General features: G+C 47.9%; 1 protein-coding gene across 2 annotated transcripts in view; it reads right to left on the bottom strand.

Annotated features, from left to right (window-relative positions):
• The window catches only part of PAQR3 (progestin and adipoQ receptor family member 3), a 367,149-nt gene that overhangs the window by 23,845 nt on the left and 322,679 nt on the right, over positions 1-20,625 (bottom strand). Inside the window, exon 7 of one of the 2 annotated variants that reach the window (XM_078676371.1) lies at positions 13,203-13,347. The exons of the other annotated variant lie outside the window; for it this stretch is intronic. Coding sequence (XP_078532497.1) covers positions 13,205-13,347 — 143 coding nt within the window. The 3' untranslated portion in view covers positions 13,203-13,204. The remainder of the gene's footprint in view (positions 1-13,202; positions 13,348-20,625) is intronic. 2 annotated transcript variants of the gene reach the window in all.

Genomic DNA, 20,625 nt, shown 5'->3' with positions numbered 1-20,625 from the left:
GACGCTGTTATTATGTCCAGGACCCAATTAGGGCTTCAAAAAGCGTTAACTGCCTTTTCTACCTTTATGGGCTCGAGAGGCCTTAAGATCAATGTAAGTAAAACTTTCACAATGTGTTGCAGTAAGAAAAAGAACACCTCTTGCAATACGTTCATTGATGCAACCAAAATCAGCCTCACAAAAACCTTCACCTACCTGGGTATACTTTTTAGCAACACTGGCACATGGAAGAACGCCGTACACACCCGAAATTTGGCTTTTATTAGACAAATTGGAGCCCTGAAGAAATTTGCGACTAAACTAGGTGGGAAACCAGTTAGGATTTTGTTGGACATATTTGCCGCCAAATGTGTTTCTACCGCAACATATGGAGCAGGCATCTGGGGCCTGACGGACTGTGGAGAGATCCAAACCAGCGAGAATGCATTCCTAAGATTTTTGCTGGCTGTTCCTCGGTCCATTTCAACCACAGTCTGCCATAATGAGTTAGCACGAGTATACATCTCGGACACAATCAAAATTGCACCAATACTGCTATGGCATAAAGTATGGTCCTCGGAAAAAACGGTGTTAAACCAGGACATAATTAAGGATTGTATGGCCTTAACTAACTCCAGAAAAATACCCTGGCTCGCCTATGTACAGAAATTTTTAACCTCACTGGACCTAGCCGATATGTTCATTAACCCCACAATGTGTCAAACGATCTCTAAAAAGGACCTCAAGGCTCGTTGTTTAGGCTTACTTTCAGACAGACGTTCTTATCTTGAAGGTAACAAACTATCGATTGTTAATCACAACCTCTTACTTTACGATGCTGGCATCCCATCTTACCTCTCTCCGATTATCACAATCTATACGAGAATGTTGCTAACAAGGATGAGGGTGGATTGTTTCTTCCGTCTACTAACATTTCCCACCGTAAATGATTGGTCGACTACCCTGGTGGTCTGTCCTTGTGACAATGTTTCCAAGCAATCCAACATTCACGTTATTTTATTCTGCAAATTTTATGATTGGGGTAGAAGGAAACATCTTCTCCCACTTTTTAAACTCTGGGGCTTAAGACAGTGCAGGCCAGCCTTACTTAAGCTATACATGCTTGAAGATGAACTTTCAATCAATGCAGCTGCTAGCTTTTTGAAATTCGCAGTAAGGTGTAGAGTGTCTATGAACTAACTGTCTTCCGTTCCCCGCCAGCCATAATATGCACAAACCTAATTTTTAAATCCCTATGTGTATGTTGTATGTTTTATGATTGAAATCCGTATTCATTTTTATGCTGTATCATATCTGCTTTTATGATTTTCCTCGTAAAAATCGAATAAAGCTTTATTTGAACTGAACTTGACATGCTTGACCGGGACTGTGTCGCTCACTGGTCACACTCAAGTCACTATGTTACTGATCATGCTTACGTTGTTCCTGTATTTAATTTAAATATTTCCTTTTTCCCCCCTTTAGGCATTTAGAGGCTTAACTAACCTAAGGCTTTTCATTGTATTTGTCCTGATGATGGTCCCTGATATTTAATAGGGGTCCGAAACGCCGTCGACCTTTAATGCACTGGAACCTAACTGTGATTACTACTGAAATGTCAAGTGCATGACTGTTATACTCTGGACAATTGTACTGTTTATAGAGTAATGTTTGTTCGCCTTACAAAGCCCTTCTCTGCTGTCTACATCACCTCTTGTACTTGCTCTGTTAGTACTGGACACAGGCTTGTGGTCCACACTGGTTGATTGTTGGATGGTATCTTTATGTGATCTCAATACATAAATCCTGAGTAAAATCTCTGAAAGACCACTGTCCGGCTGGACATGTCTTTTTGAAAATATAGATTGACTCTGTCTATATTTTATTCATGTGGTGATATTCCTTAATGTTGGGGACCGCTGTTGTTGTTTAAAAAAAAAAAAAAAAATGTTTGTTGTAACTGCGTCCAGAGTGGGATGTGCCACCATGTTGAGGTGTGGGTGTACGGCTGCTACTTCGTCGTTGCACACGTCCATCTGTGGCAGAGATGCTGCTGAGTTTGGGCAACTCCTCACTATCAGGATGTTCTCTACAAACCCCACTTGCAATCTGTGCAGTTTTTTATGGCTTCAAATTCAGTGGAGCTCTGCCCAAGGTCTCTTGATACATCCTCACTGAAGTGGTCCATTTCTACCTGTAGCGACAAAGTACACTTAGATGAGGTAGAGGTGGCATGGACTAGCCTTCCAACAGACCATGTAAATTTATCCATACGCGCAGCACTGCTCCTCTCTCTTTGCCATTGATTGGGATTGTCCTCTGCCATCTGTAGACATAGTTTCTCTAGGGCACTTCTGTGTCCATCTTAAACTGATTGTCTGCCAACCGATAGGTCACTCTATTTAAACTCACAGAAATGTTTTTCTGCATGTTCTACAATTTTTTGTCCAACATTTGATTTGTTTCTGCTGCAGATGGAGAACATGTAGCATGGAAGCCTCAAGCCCCCCCAAACAACGCTTGATCTTTTGCAGTTGCCTGAGACTAAGAAGGCTGGCTTCCCTGAGCAGCATCACAGCTCCTACGAGCACGTACTGTGGGACACTGCTGTCGGGCCTGACAACTGGCTGCTGGATTCAAGTGAGCAGTTGGCTGGCATACTCATCCTCAACTGTTGGTGGCTGTGGAGAGAAACACGAACTGCTGGAGTGGCCATGAGGTGTAGTGGGCCGACTCTCTAAGAACATTAGATCTTCCTCCACCATTTGTGCCTGTTCTCCCTGATTATTTGTACATACATTGTCTTCCTCAGGTGCATCGGTTTGAATTATGGACATATTAGTAATGTCAGTACATGGTGATAACATTTCTATTTAGCTGAAATAATTTCTTATAAATGTGTTTCTTCTTAACTACTAGTCTCATAATGCACTATAGCGGGTTCTTTTGCTATGGAATCTTCCCATACTAAAATGTCTGTAGTAGTTTTAATTTTACATGCATGTAGAAGACTGTTTTAAGTTAAGAAATGTTCCAATCACAAAACGCGTACACTTACTTTGCAATGGTGCAGGTGTGGAAGTGTCAATGTAGGCAAAACCAACAACCGCCTCTGGCGCCAGGCTAGTCTCTACCTTTGCTTCCAGTGTAGTGGGTGGAGGTACAGTAGAGAGTTCACCTACTGTAGCCCGGGGCTCAGTCAGGTGCGTTGTGACCTTTTCTTCAGTGCAGGTCCGGAAGTCATACCACCTCTTCTGTCTCCCTTCAATGGAGCACTATGCCACACCTACAGCATTTACTTTCTGCTGCATATTCTGCTAGATTTTGCGCTTTTGTGTCTCTGGCACAGTCAAAGGTGACTGCCCAAACAGAAGGTCATGATTGTTGCGGCACTCTTCCGTTACAATGTCAAGTTCTTTTAGTGAGAACTTCAATTTGCTTCCCCATGCCTCCTTCTCCAGGTCTTCACTGGCCATTCCTGTTGTAGGGAGTTGCTATTTGGTGCTCCCAAGATCACATCACCAATACAGTAGTTCTCCATCCTCAGTCTGGATGCTTTCCTGGCTTCAGATGTGCACCACTTCCTGGTTGTGGGGTCATCATCATGAACCAGGAAGAATTTTTTCATATTTGTGAGCTTGTTCGCAAATTGTGACTATGTTTGCAATTTGGGAAATCACTAAATAAGATTTCTAAAAGAGCAACATGGCATCTATGCGGAATTGCTACCCGCCCGCTGTAGACCCAGGGATTTTTGGTCCCCTTTGCAGGTGTACTGGATGTCCCAGGCGGCTCACAGTGACTCCTCTGGGGATGAAGGTCTGTTACCTGGCCCGTGAGCGAGTGGATGTTGCGTAACACACTCACCATACTACATATCACATGGAGGGTGGGACCCCGGCCCCCCCTGCTTATACAGTTGAGGTAGGCTTGATACTGGAGTGACACTGGGTGCTCTGGGACACTTGCATGTCATGTGCTGCTACGTACGGAACACACCTTCCTGGCCCTCCTGATGCCCAGCTACAGTAGTCCGACAGGGGGTAGGCATACACATTGGATCCTGAGACTGCACATCGGTAGGGATGGTATTTGCACATTTGAGCACTGCGCACCCCCTTTATGACGCATTGCACTCCTGTTGCCTATACACTGAACGCTTGCTGGGGGGACGGGAGAGACTACCTTTCCTTGACACACTTATGGCTCACTGCTCTTCACAGTGACGTCACTGGCTTACTGGTGAGGGATGAGATAGCCATGAGGCGGGGGGATCAGTGGCACCTTCCCTCCTTGATTGATCCTACGCCTGTATGTGAGGATACTGAAGGCTCCATATTCATTATGTCCGTGACTATGTAAGAGGTGTGTTCTGATTCGGGTCTCCTCCCACTGCAGATCACTGGAGAATGTATTAACGGCAAGCCTAAATGTAGTGTACCGATCCGTATACAAATACTGCTGTTCTGATGAATGTACCATAACTATCATGCTTTCTTGAAGTGTTCTTGCTGTAACTGTCATGTATCTCTGTTGACCGCAACTAATAAAGGTTTAAAAAAAAAAAAAAGATTTCTAAAAGAGGAAAGCGACTCGTTTGAAAGTCGCAAATATCCCCTGGCCAACTTATGTACATTCTGGCTTGCGATTACCAAATTGCAATTCACAGAAAAAACAATTTGGTAATTGCAATTCAGAAGGTGCGTACATCTGCCACATTGTCCCTGACACCTTAAAATAATGACATTTTTTCTGCAGTCTGAGTATTTCCGTTCCCCAATCCGGTTGCAAACTGTAAAGTCTGTCAAGTTTGTCTATTATCTGTAGAGTTTAGGCAAGCATGTACCTGTGTTAGGCCCTAATGGAGAGGCTTAATGTCCGATGCAAAATGGGTCATCGTGTAGTTAAAAGCAGTGACTTTGGAGCTCATTGTTGTAACTTATTTGAGGATAGCAGCAAGCGTACTCTCCACCATGGTATCAGGTTTACTGGCTGCTGTCGTGGACCCATGCAACAGGGCTTCATCAAAGGTTAACTGCATGGCTGTCTTTGTACTCCACTTGTATGGCGATTAAGGGTGGCTACGGCAAGGACAGTTCTTGTTGTGGGTGGGAAATGGTCCCCCTCAGGAGTGCCGGCTGGCACAGATCCTGGGTAGCGGGGGTGGAATGCAAATTAAATTAAAAAAACTTTACCTTATAGCTGCGTCTCTACGTCTCTCCTCTGCATCGGACTAGGACCGGAACAGTAAGCAGGAAGAACCTAAGCTCCCCTGACCAATCACAATGCTGCAATGTAGCGTTGAGTTTGGTCTGAGCGCCGTGGTTCGGCACTCAGATGGGGATGAGTGCCTGGGCATGTTCTACACCAAGGCCGTAATGCAGCATGTGTGGAGAACATGACAAGTGTGCATGGCTGTTCGGCCAGCCCAAGAGGGCTGGCCAAATATTCTTGCGCACTTGGGAGTGGAAAAATCACTTCTCCCCCACCCTGCTCCGAAGGCAGAGCAGCTCCACTCGCACCCGCCCACAAAGCAGCAGGAACAAATAAAATGATAATAACATTGAGTTATCATTTTATTTTTCCTTTAGTTACACTGCTTAAAAGCAGTGGGGTGATGTTCCTCCGCCTTAGCGTAGGGGCAGCCACTACCTCTCAGGGTTGTGTGACCCTAGCCCCTCGCTGTCACACCACTGTGTCATTTGACTCGGGTTCCGGTGGCTGCCTGGCGCTGTGAGAAGTGGGTAAACTATGGCGTCGTGATCTCTCCGGACTGAATATGGACTGTCATCCCAGCCTCTATCCAGCGCCCAGCAGTAGTCCAGCAGCAGACCTCCCTCAACTGGCAGCAATTCTCAGCTGGATCCCTATGGGCGCTCAGTCCCCCTCTGTCCCACTTCTGCTCCAGTTCTGATCAGGAATGCCCCTTGAACGACGTTCCATAATTTATATCCCCAGCGGTTCCCAGGGAGCACCTGCCCATGTCAGGTTACAGTGGGTATCAGCTAATGGTGTATAAGTGTCTTGGGCAGTCAAGGCGTGTCAGAATGCACTCAGGCTGTGCTGCCATTGGGTCAAATGTCAGGGTCCACAGAGATGATACTGTTTGGGTTCCGAGGGTTGAAGAGCCATTGATGTTTGTCTATTAGGCCTCTCGGCTCCACAACTAAGGCCTGCATTGTTGGAAGGGTCGAAATTGTGGGCGCAGTTCTGTGGCATCCTCCATGCCATTGCTGGATGTGAGACTGGGCCCGCTAGGTCACGGTGTTTAGCAGTGGATGAAGGTGAAGGTTTTGGGCTGGCAAGGGGCAGCAGAACGATGGGCCAAGCAACAGGGGTTGCAAGGATGTCTCTATCAGAGTGCAAATAGTCAATTCTTCTCCACTAGGCCTCACTGTTCCACGACTCAAAGGTCAGTATAGACGAATATGGCCAGACTTTCGGGGCAGTCCACTGGGATTCTCATTGCCACCACTACCGCCTCCCCTGATGGGATTCACCTGCCGTTTTGGCACCCGGAATGAAGGAGGCGCGTTTATTCATGGGCCGGAGGGTGTAGATGCCATGTGTCTCTGTCCTCGTATCTCGATGTGGGGAACGGGTGGCTCTGATTGCCTTCTCTAAAGCAGGCACGATGCTCAAAACCCCCGTCATGATTGATGAGTGTGGATGAGCACATACCCCTATACCGGCCCTACCACACACTGCCAGAATCGATCAAGGAGTCCACTGACCAAAATTCTGTCACAGAGCTGCTATATTCTAGGGTGGTAAAGCTATGCCCCTGCAAATCAGCCTTGACCCTGCTCCAATAGGAACAGTCCACTGTGAACTGCCAGGCCAGTTCCCCTCTTAACCGAAACACAAGTAATCCAACATTGGGTTCACCCTGACTGGGGCAGTCAGTATCATTTAGCTTGGTTCCAGCACGACATTGAGCACAGGTGGCACAACTGGGCATACCTTTGCCACTTAGGGCGATACATCAAACACACAAAAGGTGATGGGAGGAATGCTTGCAATAAGTTTAATCACTGGCAATAGCTAGGGGTAGCACTACAACCGAAAGTTCGTTTGCCCACCATGCCATCAAACCTAACCCCGTTCCAATAAGAACAGTCCAGCCGAACTGCCGGGCAGGTCCTGCCTGACCTTAACAGAAGAGCGCCAAGATTGGGGTCACCCTTAGAGCGTTACATCAAACACACCCGACTGATGATCCCCAGTCAGGGAGAAAACGGTCTTTGGGTGTTTGTGTTCCAGTTCAGGAATGGGAACTCCGATCGCAAAAGAAACTCACTTAGCAGCCATGAGCAAAGCCAAAATGGGGAAAGCTGAAGAGTGAATAGAGATGGAAACACACACACCCTCAACAGATGGAGAGTAGAGAGGGAAGGCGCCTTAGAATCATTAGCAAAAGGATGTGGACATGTCCCATTAACCACCCTACCACAAAACAGAAGCATATGGAGGTGGTAAGCATACTGGTTGGGGCCCACACCAGGAGGAGGACATAAGACAGACAGCAGGGCAGCCCACCCAGTTCCATTTATCTAAATGCTGATGCAACACATGTATCCACCACACCCACCAGCAAACATTCAGAAAACCGAGCAGAGAAAATATAAATAACAAACCTAAGCAGCACCGGACACAAGGTGCCAATACGCTATGACGTCAATCTTCATTGAATGAATAGCATGAAGAGAAGCTACAAAAGGAGGATTTGAACCACACTTATATCTCAGTGAGTACTGAGAGCCCCCAGAGAAATATAGATTTCTTCTTCAGGTCAGAGGAAAGATGGAAAAGGACTTTTCCCACCATGTCTAGCACAATAACTGCAAAACCAACAAGCGGACTAACTAAAGAGGATCTAAAAGCCTACTTTGCAGAACTTAAGTCAGACTTTGCTGAATCACTTCTAGAAGAGTTCATGAAGCTCAGAGAGGATATTGATAAAGACACTCCTTAAGTCAAAGCAGACATCTAGAACATAAATATGAAGCTGGAATTGGCCATGTGTGATGACCATGTAAAGTGTCTTGAAGAGGCAATATCTGAAATTGATGACTGAAAGAAAACACTCAAAAAGAGGACATGAGATGATACTTACCAGAACTATTTCATGGCGTTCTAAAACAGCAGCCTAAACTTCCATATTGGCATTGAGAGGGAACATACAGTTGGTCTCGAAAAGCAAAATGTAGCATCCTAGACATACTGCAAAGAAGTTCTCCAGTTAATCTAACAAAGAGAAAATTATGCTACAAGCCATTTCACTGAAGGCAATTAACTATTATGACAGCAGTTTCTTTATATCAAGACTTTGTGGCATAAACAGCGCAGAGATGACAAATGTGGCTGATTCAATTGTGTAGGTACCTAGGAACTCCACAGTCAGGAGGCACTGAGGATTTTGAAATATGACACCTATCAACCTATGTTCTTTGCTGTTTCAGGATATTTGTTTATAACGTGGTGCACACGAAAGTGGTTTCTATGACTGCATTCATACACTTATGGATAAGATCTATATTTTATATATGGAATTCGTATTGAAAAGGAAGGCAGTTTGTTAGGACATACATTTGTTAAGATGCCACCAAGGGCCCTTGACTCTGAGGAATTTGTTGTTGTGGGGTTGAACTTATCTGGGCTTCAGTGAGATCATGTGCAAGGCTTTGCTGCCGATTGCTATTGCACTTGATGAATCAATTTGCTTGAGGTTAACTACTTGTTTTAATTCTAAATTGTGTTTAAACTCAATGTCTCTTAAAAATGGCCATTTTATAGTTGGATGTATTTATTCTGTTCTTTTATGGCAATTTGCCAAAATAAAGATAATGAAAACGCTTTACTAGGGGATAAATAAATAAATAAACCAACCTACAGGGCTGAAATACTGTTAGAGATACATCAATACTACAAAATGAATGTGTGTCATGATACACCCACCACAAACACACTAGGGTGTCTTCACAGCAACCCTGATGGGGACACATTAGCACTGGGGGCAATAAAGGGCAGACCATAGAGAGCAGCAGTAAGACCGAGGCAGTAAAAGGATAACTGGACACATAGGATGAACAGGTCTGGAGTATCACTATTTGGGGAGACGAGTTGGCCTAACTGCTAGGGTGGTCGACCTCGAATCTGGGGAACTGGGTTCGAGTCTCGGGCAATGACGCTGAACATCCTGTGATTCTGGGCAAATCACTTAATCTCCTAGTGCTTAACAAAAATTAATGTATCATCATGTTATGCAACTGGTGCTATGTAAAGCGCCCCGATACCCGATTCAAGTCAAGTTTGTGCTATATAAAACTCTGTATAGACCTTTTTATGAGAAGGGTGAAAAAAAGACAAATGTCTCACTATGACACTACACATGTAACAGACGAGGGGGCATATGTAGGTAATTTCCATTTTGCGATTCCCAAATAGCGATTTTTAAGGAATCGCTATTTGAGAATAGCAAAATGAAATGTAGGTAAAAATTCGCATTTTTTTTGCGAATCTCTAACATTCCTTAATTGCGATTAGCAAACTGCGAATCGCAATTAAGGAATGAGTGTCCCATTCATTTATATGGGCTAAGAGGCCTATAGGAATGAATGGGGATACATTCTCAAATTGCGATTTTCTATGAGAAAATCGCAATTTGAGAATCGCAATTCCAAGGGTGCCAGGGTGTTCAAAGGACACCTGTTGCACCCCTGGAATGTGCCCGTAAGTACATGTGGCGCACATACATGCCCTAAGGGCATGTCTGTGCGCCACATGGCACTTTGAATTTTTTCAAACAATGCATTTTGAAAGGAAATCACAAAATACCATCTACTTGGAGTAGGTGGTATTTTGCGATTCCTTAAGCCAAAATCGCATTTTAAAATTCACTCCTACATAGCATTCAAGGAATCGCAAAATTGCGATTCCTTAAATGCTTGAGCAAAATAAGGAATCGCAATTTTTGCGATTGCTTATTTTGCTAATGTGCACCTACATACCAAAGCACCATATGCGATTCGCAAACGCCTACCTACATATGCCCGTAGGAAATGTAATGCCCAGCTGAAAGAGCTTGATGGTAGTAGGGCGACAGGCGAAAGAGGAAAGGATTATGTTCTTCTCTTACTGTATAGACACTTTTATGCCAAAGAGTCAGGAATTATGGGGGAACAGAGAGATTTCCTGGAGAACCTAACATTGTCCACCTTACAGGTAGAGTTGGATAAATCCATTGAGCCACAGGGAGTTCAGTTGGCTATTTGAGATCTACCTCTTGGTGATGCAGAGTGCTTAGATCGGTTTACTTCCCAATTCTACAAAACCGTTACAGGAGACTGAACTGTTTAACTTGTTCTCACAAATGGGAAAGGTCAGACTTACAATGAAAGAGTAAAAAAAATACTTAATTTCCAAACCAGCAAAAGATACAGAAGACCGTAAGTCATATAGGAACGTTGCTCTGTTAAATATGGATGTCAATCTTTTCACTAGGCTCCTGGAAAAATGACTGTAGGATGCTCTACTTTGAGTCAATTCAAAGTGGGCTTTGTGAGAGGGTGGAACAGACAACATAAGAAAGACTGCTCATCTCCATGACAAAGACCGAAGAAAAAGGGATCCTGGCTTTTCTCACGGACTTAGATGCAGAGAAAGCATTTCACAAGGTGAGATGGAACTTAATGAGGGTAGCACTAGCTATGAATGACCGAATAGTTAATGGCCAACTACCAAGGACGGTGAACTAGGATCAGAGCCATTGGCTTCCTATCCAAGAGGTTTGCTCTTCCCAAAAAAACAGGAAGGACTGCCCTCTACAGCCTCTCTTGTCTGCCCTTGTAGTCAAACTACTGGTCATTAAAATGTGATCCTCTTCGGAGGTGAGGGGATTGAAATATAGAGAAGTAGAACACAAAATCAGTTTATTCATTGATGATGTTCTTCTTTCCCTTACTGAACTAGACACTTTTACTCAGGTAACCATGCAAAGTTAGCTAAATTCGAGGTAGCCTCAGGTCTCAGAAGCAATAGGGAAAAGTCATAGGTTCTGGACATATACATGTCCTTGGACCGATTGTCTGCATTGAGAACCTTTTACCCTCATCAATGGGCCAAGTAATCACTTAAATATTTACCCAACTCTGCAGGCTTAGTGGAGACCTGGTACACTGCAAATCGGTTCTTGCATAAAATCCAACTATTAGCAGATTTGGCAACATAGCAGCCACTTTATCTCCTGGCTGAATCAAATTAACATGATTATAATGGCTATTATCCTATGGCTACTTTTTATTTTCCACTCCCGATGGCCACTTCTGGTGATGAAATAAAATTCTCCAAAAAGTATACAGAGGGTTACATTGGGAGACATAAGAGCACAATAACCAGAAAGATTCTTATGTCACCAAACATAAAACAGTGGGGGCCTGGTGTCCATGAAAATATGTATATATATATATTTTTTTTTTATTACTGCAACACAAGGGGCCTCCTGCCCGAAGTCAAAACAGCAGCAGTGCGCGTCCAGGCAAGCCAGCCCGCAAATATTATGCAAAACACTCCTGACGATCTAGGGTAAAAGAAGACAATGTGCTTCAAACAAATTGTAATTCATGCACTCCATAGAATCAGCCACCAGGACAACCAACGGTACTGCCAACGTGTTTCGGCCTACCTGCCGCTTTGCTCACGGGTGAAATGCATTTCACTATGTGGGTTTTTAAACTTGAAAATCGACAAAAGTAAGAGAACAGGGCAGATTGCAGTATGGCAATTAACAAAGTCGGTTATTTACCCAGTAATCAAACATCTAGTGAACAGACTGCTCCGCTCTTGTGAGCAATTTTCGAAGTTAGTGGAGGGTACCAGATGTCTGGTCAGCCGTTTGTATGCCATTATTGAGGCGGAGGGTCCCCAACACAAATAGCCCTTTCAAAAGAATTGAGCAAAGATACTAAACAGGGACATCTCAGAAACTGATTGGAAAGATCTTTGGAGGGATATATCCAAGAGCTACAAAAATATTAGATACAGAACGACATCATATACATTTATGTTTCTCTGACATCCAATTCCAGACTGGCTCAACAGGATACAGAGGAACAGAGATGAAAGGTGCTGGAATGAAAGTACACGGGTGGGGACGTCATTACATTTCTCGGGGTAGTACATAGCCATTCAAACATTTTGGAAAGAAATTCTTGGTCTTATTGTGGGAGCGCTTCGTTGGAAGAATTACAATAGTGGACCCGGGAATGACCCTTCTGGGTCTAGGCACTGGGATGCAGGAAAAAAATCCCGAAGGATTATATTTGTTGTACCATATGCTGGTGGAAGCCAGACAATTTTCTGAAGCTTACTGGAAAGACCTGACAGATCCTCCCTGACACAATGGATACATAATGTTTGGCAGATCCTATTCCTTGAGATTACCAATGACCTGCACCAGCAAAGAAAGCAAATTGTAAAACTGTGGCAACCTTTCATCCAACGTTTAGTGGAACTGAGCCAACTGATAGACTTCCCAACGAGACAGAGGATTGACTCCAATAGTATGACCTGCAGGAGATGGGTATTGAAGATCCATAGGCAAGGAGGTAACAAGAAGCAGTAGGAAAAATAACCTCACAATATGTTGTGAAAGATGTTGCTGGCATTGTACACCCCCAGGGGAGGAGGGAGGACGTATGTGAAATTGTTCAAAGGCATTACGCAAGGGCCCTATTGGAGGGGATACATACGTGTCAGACTTTAGGGAGATGGCTGGGGGAGAAGCCTAGATACCTCAGGATACACAGGACACCTTTTGGTGTCATCTGCTGATGAAATATCAAGCTTATTGAATGTAATACAAAATTCTAATAAAATACTGAACACAAACAGCACATAGCAAGAAGCATGAACTACAGTTTATCATTTAGAAAGGCTCCTAAAAGGTTTATGTGCAAGCACGCTTTACAGCATATACTTTCTATAAAGAAATGTCAAAGTTAAACGTCAGCATCTAGAGCTCCCTTTGCACAAGCAGGTGACAAAAAAGTCAACCAAAGCTGGCACAGGCGTTTCAGGATAACGACAACAAAAGATGGTAGCTAGTCTCTGGCTTATAACTGTGTCATGATATTTGGAAAGATGCGTAGGTTGCTTATTTGAGAATACCAAGGATAAGAAAGTGAGGACGGAAATGTAAACTTTCTGCATGCTGCCATACCTACCCTTACGCATTTCCTTCAAAGTCAGGGCACGGTTTGCTATGTCTAAAACGCATAATATGCACTGTAGACTGATGCCACCAATACAACATTATCACTGCAAAGATGTGCCACAATTGATGGCTTGATCCAAGGTAGTTTAATTGACCTGTAAGAAAAAAGTAAAAAGGAGAAAAACGTGTAACTCCTTATGTGAGTATTACTCCAAAAATGCTTTAAAGTGGCTTCAGTCCGCATGTTCAACAAATTATCAACAGTTACTATCACAGTACTCTCTCCATTACTAAACAAAATGAAAACATCAAGGTAAAGTAAAGCTTGGCAGATAAATGGCTGCAGGTTTTCGACTTCTCTCTTTGCATTTCTGGTCGTCATACTTCGAATCACTGTTCTTTAACCATACATTTCTATTGTTGACATTCATCATTCCAATAAAATGCAACGCCATTTAAACATAGCATTAACATCCTCGTATCCGTGGTTTAAAAAAATATGACCAAGTTGACAACGTATTAATTATGAGCTATAACTCTTTAGACATACGGACTGTGCAGGACATCCCACATGGCACACGCAGGTAGTCTCAACTTTGTCTTAGCTAATACAATCATCATACAGGTCTTCCAAATTCACTTAGTTGGTGAAATGATCTACATGGATCGTGCATTTTTTTTTTTTTACCATCCATTTTTTTTTATTGATTTAGTGAGGTATTGTATTATACATATATGTATCATTCCAAATTGTGATCGCAAACGACGAAATTCGCAGAATTTCGGCGTTTGCGATCGCAATTACCACAATGCCAGGGGCAATTACCACAATACCAGGGGCGAACCTTGCTGGGAGGTGAAGCGGTGTGCTCCCACCCCTGTTCCTGTTTAATAGTACTCCCGTGATTCATTGAGCTGACGAGCTCGTGGATGAAGCACCCGCATGCCTGTGAGAGGTACCTGACCTGAGAAAGATGTTGGCAGCCTACTCAGCAAACCCCACATTTGAAAGACTGTAATCTTTTGTAAAACGTGTTTTTATTCAGAGTTTTTCAGAGAGGGGATAGGGGAGGGAAAGTAAAGGGGACAAGAGAGGGAAAAAGAAATGGGCGACAAACCCGCCACAAATCCCGCACAGGGGAATCCGTATAGTATATTGGGGAAGAAAGCAATGAGCAACGAAGGAGGTTGGAAGGTCCAACAGCTAGCCCAACTGCGAGTCCAGAGACCATTCGAGAGTTCGCAGGGCACGCCCATAAGTAGTCCGTGGTCAGTAGAAGCGGGGTGCAGAGCGAATCAAAAGCTCGGAAATCCCCGTAGCTGAGCATTGTTGCAACAAGTAACACCAAACAGACCCCAACTGTTACCCACCCCACCCTCCCCCAGTGGTGACGACGCCACACTCACACATCCTAGCGGACTGGACAGTCATGCAGTCAGGTCAAACTTGAAACAGGTGTAAGGCACGCAGTGTGGGTGGGCACACCGCAGAGGGCAGCCCAGAGGACAAGAAACGGACAAGAGGCCCCCAACGGAATAAGAAGTTTTTAAAATCACCCAGGAAGATGTCCGCCATTCTCTCCATGCTCAATAGCTCCCACAGTCTCGCGTGCCACAATGATATAGCCGGGGCATGCGATTTCTTCCATGCCGCCGCCAGCGTAAGCTTAGCCGCTCCCAAGCACAGCCATTGAATGCGCTTGTCCGCCTTAGTTTGATGTTCCAACAGTGGGTCCCGGAGACCCAGTAACACATGGGCCACCGAATCCGAAATCGGATACCCCAGTATCTCCTTGATGTGGGCTAGGATCTCCGTCCAGAAGGGCCGAATGATCGGGCAGTCCCACCAAATGTGGTGGAAATCTCCCAATAGGCCACACCCTCTCCAGCATCTATCCGACGTAGCAGGGAATATGCGGTGAAGCTTGACTGGATATAAATACCAGTCATACATAGTCTTTAAATGGGCTTCCCTAAGGCGCACGGAGTGGTTGTGCGTGGCTATATCCCTCCAGAGGTACTTCCATTCCGTATCAGTGATGTCACGATCCAATAGCACCTCCCACTGTCCCATGTACCGAGGCCGCGGGGAGACCGTGGTGGTCAGAAGCAGGCTGTATAGGAAGGAGATCGTCCCCCGCCTCGTAGACGTACGTAGTAAAAAGGACTCGAAAGGGGAAGGCGGACGCGTAGCGGCCTCGCCGACTCCGGGCGATGTCGCCCAATGGAGAAGCTGGGCGTGGCGGTAGCGCTCAGTGACCGGGAGTCCATAGTCGCGCATGCAATTGTGAAAGGTGAGGGGGGCCCTCCCGTGAAACAAATGCGTAAGTGCCCTACATCCCCCCTCTCGCCACTGCCGAAAGGGTCCCTCCTGCGAGGCCGGTGGAAAGGCAGGATTAAAGTGAATGGGGGTGAAGGGAGACGGAAATGTGGTCCAGCGGTCGTCGCCAGCGACCGAGTCCCACACCTTCAGGACCGTGCTAGTGGGAGTGCTGATGTAAGCATTCCGCGGGCGATCCCCTTTGGGCTTCCAGATTAAATCCCAGATGGACCTCCCCGCCACAGCCCTGTCCATATGCAGCCAGTGTTTCTCTGAGAGCTGCTGGGACCATTCCACTATCACCCGCAACTGCGCGGCCTTATAGTATAGAAGCAGGTCAGGGAGCCCCACGCCTCCCTCTCCCCTCGGCCGGCGCAGCGTCGTAAAGGGAATACGAGCCCGACTCACCTGCCAGACAAATTTCAGTATCAGCGTCCTCAGTTTGCGGAAGAAGGCCAGATCAATAGGTATAGGGAGGGCCTGAAACAGGTATAGAAATTTAGGTAGGAGAACCATTTTGACCGCATGGATCCTGCCGAGCCATGAAAGGAATTTTGGCTTCCATCGATCCAGATCACATCGTATCGAAGCCAGCAGGGGGGGAAAGTTGGCCTCAAATAGGGACCTCACAGTAGGTGTGAGGCGTACTCCCAGATATATCAGGGAAGTGGAAGCCCATGGCAGGGGCGTCAGTAAACGCACCTGGTCGACCTCCGCAGAGGACAGGGTCAGGTTCAGGATGTGTGACTTGTCAAGGTTGACTCTAAATCCCGCCACCTCTTCAAACCGGGAGAGCTCCTCTTGTATAGCCGGTAGAGACTGGATTGGATCCCCAAGGGACAGCAGGACGTCGTCCGCAAAAAGGGAAATTTTGTGCTGTTCCCCTGTGAAGGGGAGTCCCGTGATGCGGTCATTCTCCCGTATTGCCAGGGCCAGGGGTTCAATACTTAAGGCAAAGAGGAGAGGGGAAAGGGGACATCCCTGTCTTGTACCTCTGGAATGAGGAAAGCTGGCGGAGCGATGACCGTTAACCAGCACTCTCGAGGTAGGACGATTATAGTTCGCACGAATCATCGTGAGGAAGTGGTGCGAAAAGCCAAAGGCGGACAGGGTGCGGAACATTAACCCCCAATCCACCCGGTCGAAAGCTTTTTCGGCATCCAGACCCACCAGTACGGCTGGAATGCGGAATGTGGAGGCCTTCTCCATCAAGTGCATCACCCTCCGTAGGTTGTCATGGGTTTGCCGACCCTTAATAAAACCGGACTGGTCCGGGTGAATAATGGCCGGCATCAGGTCTTGCAACCGGCGGGCGATGATAGAGGAGTATAATTTAGCGTCCACATTCAACAGGGCTATGGGGCGGTATGAGGCACAGCTGGAGGGATCCTTCCCCTGTTTGGGGATCACGGTGATCATAGCCTCTGCCATAGTGCCAGAGGTCTCCCCCTTGGCCACCATTTCGTTAAAGAGCGAGACCAGGTAGTCAACCAGCTCAGAGGCAAACGACTGGTAGAAGTAGGCTGTGTATCCATCCGGCCCGGGAGCCTTATTAGGCTTCAAGGCCTTGATAGCCTCAAGGACCTCCTCCCTAGTGAAGCTAGCCGTCAGTTGTTCGTTGCTACCGTCAGAGACCTGCGGTAAGGAGAGGCCCGACAAAAAGGCATCCTGCGAACTAGGGTCAAGCGAGTCACCAGCATATAGTGCCGCATAAAACCGGCCAAAGATATCCGCCTTATCTCCATCCCGGTGACGCACCAAACCTCCCAGGTCCTGAATCCCCCCTATATATTCCTTCTCCCTCTTCTCTCGAAGTTGGCGTGCCAGGTGTCGGCCTACTTTGTTCCCTTGAGCGTACGAACCTCGACGTAGTCGTAGGAGAGCAAGCTCTGAGCGATTGTTATAATGCGCCTTCAGCTTCCCCCTGACAGCCGAAAGTGGGCGTAGAGTCGCGCGGGAAGGGTTCAATTTGTGAGCCCGTTCCAGATCCTCGAGTTCCGCCTCCAGGTTCTCCCGCTCAACCCTCCGCAGGCGATTAAGGGCCGCATTAAGGCCTATGCAGGTGCCCCTCAGGGAGGCCTTACAGGCGTCCCAATTGTTGAACACAGAGGTGTCCGAACTCTGGTTAAGCGCCAAGAACTCCCGAATGGCCTTCCTGAGTTCCCTACAGGAGGCGTCGTCCCGTACAAGCGCCGCTGGGAAGTACCACTTCCGATAGCCATCCCCCCTTGGTGACCATTGCAGCAGAAGCACCAACAGGCTATGATCCGAGACAGAGAGCGGGAAGATCTTAGAATCGCGGACATCTCCCCTGAGGCCCTGGCTCAAAAACACATAGTCTATGCGGGAATAAGCATGGTGTACGTGGGAGAAAAAGGTATAGTCCCTAGTTTGTGTGTGAACAGCGCGCCAGGCATCTATGAGTCCCAACTCCCCCACCTTGTCTTTAGTCGCGGTGGAAAAAAGCCAGAGTCCGTCCTCTGGGCCCGGGAACAGTCTAGGGCGAGGTCCCACACCATATTAAAGTCCCCCATGGCAACCAGATGGCCTTCAACAAAGCTCCCCATCTTATCTAATAAGCCCTGGACGTAGCTATTTTGCTGGGCATTGGGCACATAGACAACCACAAATGTACACAGTCGGCCACAAAGCATCCCCTTGACCATCAACCACCTGCCTTCTTTGTCACCACACACTTCCACAGGCTGAAATTGAATGGAAGCTCGAAACAGCAGAGCAACCCCCCTGTGCTTAGTAGAGGCAGAGGACCTATAGATGAGAGGATACTGTTTATGACGGAGCCGGAGCTCATCCTTACGGGCCAGGTGGGTCTCCTGTAGGCCCACGACATCTAAGTGATGGTCCAGCAGATATTTCCAAATTTTTTGGCGTTTCTGCGGGGAGTTAAGACCTTTTACGTTCCAGGTGCCTATGCTAAGAGGCATAAGGATATGTCAGGCCCCCCCGCTCCGCCGCCGCTAGATCCATAATTCTCCGCCTTCCCCAGCTCGCGCATCTCCCACATTCATCCACGACAGGCGTTCCACTTAGCTCACCCCGGGACAAGCCCCCTCCACACTGCCACCCTCCCCAGCTCCAAGAGTCCAGCGGCCAAGTCCTCCAGATACAGAGGCTAAGAGATCTCCCTGAAGTACAATACGGATTAACAAACGTCGTCCAGAACCTGCAATACACAACCCGCAACCCAGCCTTTCGGACAGTAAGCAGCCAACCGTCGCCACCACTAACAACCCCACCAAAACCCCCAAACCCCCGCCCCAGTCAGACCACCCCTTCACCTCCCCCTCCCTCCCTCCCCCACCCCAACCCCCCAACTCCCCAACACCCCAGAGCAAAAACAAACAGAGTCCCGAAAGAAACAGACCCTGACGTAAACCCCCCTGGGGGCGTGGACGGGGATCAAACGTCGGATCTCCCAAGGCCAAAGGGCGGGGTGTCTTCTCGAAAAGTACATACATAACCCCGGTACCTGAATGTGCGTGCCCCTCCGGCACCAAGGTGAGCTGCCCGAAGATCAGGCTGCCCCAGAGCTCTGCTGCGACAACGCCACCGTGGCAGAGGCCACTGACGCCACTGCGCTCCCACGCTCCTGCAGGCTAGTCGTGTGGTCAGGCCTCCTGCGGTTTGCCGCCGGTCCCACTCTGTGCCAAGACGAGGAGCGGTGTCTTCTCCGTGGCGAAGCACTGCGACTCCCCGGCGCCGGAGCCTCCTCCTCGATCCCCAGGAGTTCCTTCGCTTCCCGAAGGGACCGAATCTGTGCCAGTCTATTCTGCCAACGGAAGATTATGCGGAAGGGGTGGCCCCACGAGTAGGAGATGTTGTGCTCTCTCAGATAGGTAGTGACCGGACGAAACTCGCGCCTCTTCTGAAGCGTCGACGCGGCCAAGTCCTGATACAGCTGAGGACGATGGTCCCGGAATAGCAGGGAGGGGATGTCCCGCGCCTTCCTAAGGATTCGTTCCTTGAGTTGGAAATCGTGTACGCACACTAGTATGTCAGGGGGAGGGCCCCCATTCCGCCTGGGCAGCCCCACTCTATGGACTCTATCCATTCTGATGTCCTGCAAGTCTTCCTCGTCCAAGATCTGAAGAAAGAGCGCCTGCACATAACCCCTGAGATCTCCAGCTTCGCCATCCCAAGGGACCGCCCGAATGCGGATGTTGTTCCGGCGGGAACGATTCTCCAGGTCCTCAGCGTGGGCCTGCAGATCAATGTTCTGTTCCATAAGTCGGAGCACGTCCTGTTGCAGCAGGTGGACATCATTGGCCATGCTGAGGTCATGGTCTTCCAAAGTGGCCACTCTTTCCCCAATACCCTCGACATCCCTCCGCACCTCGCGGAGATCCGAGGCCAGCTGAGTGCGAAGCTCGGAGATATCATCTTTGATGGAGGCAAAGAGTTCCTTCATGAAAGCCTTAGTAGCCGGGGTCTCATCGTCAGATCTCCCCGGGGACGCGCTAGGGCCGGGGGAGGCCGGGGGCTGGGAGCCCTTAACGGAGCCATCCTTGCCAGGCTTCCCCTTGCGCAGGGAGGTGGCCATCACAGTCGCAGTCCACCACCGGTGGCAGGTCGAAAGAGCGGTGTGCAGGGGGGCAGAGTTCACCAGAGCCTGCTGCAATAACCAGGTGGAGACACCTCCCAACGATCTCCAGCCGTCCCCCGGCGCCCCAATGTCAAAGGTGAACCAGGCGCCCCCAGCCTGTAGACCTCGATGTCCCACTACACAGGAGGTGCACCCCCGGAGGCAGGCGCGTGGCGGTGTGGTAGTAGTAGTGCTGCCGGGGGCCTCAGTGCCAGCCAGGCCCCCCGGGTGCGCGAGTCGATTGAGGCGCCCCCCCCCCCCACGTGACGCAGATCTGCCACTAGTCCCGATCGAGGGGGAGCCACAGCCCCCCTTCAGGAGTCCCGGCCACCCGAGAGATCCGCAAAGGGCCCCAAAGTCTCACCAGCCTGATACTGCGTGGCTGCACCGGATCCCCGGTCGATTTGCTCACCTGCAGCCTTCCCCGTGTCCGTCCTGTAGGAGGGCTCACCGCTGATGGGCCGAGCGCTCGCAGTGCCCTGTGCCTCCACTCAGCCACCAGCAGCTGGA

The sequence above is a fragment of the Lissotriton helveticus genome, chromosome 2_1, assembly GCF_964261635.1.
Source record: "Lissotriton helveticus chromosome 2_1, aLisHel1.1, whole genome shotgun sequence".
In the NCBI taxonomy this organism is placed as follows: domain Eukaryota; kingdom Metazoa; phylum Chordata; class Amphibia; order Caudata; family Salamandridae; genus Lissotriton; species Lissotriton helveticus.
Note: the sequence above shows the minus strand (reverse complement) of the source record. Positions and strands in the feature narration are given on the sequence as shown.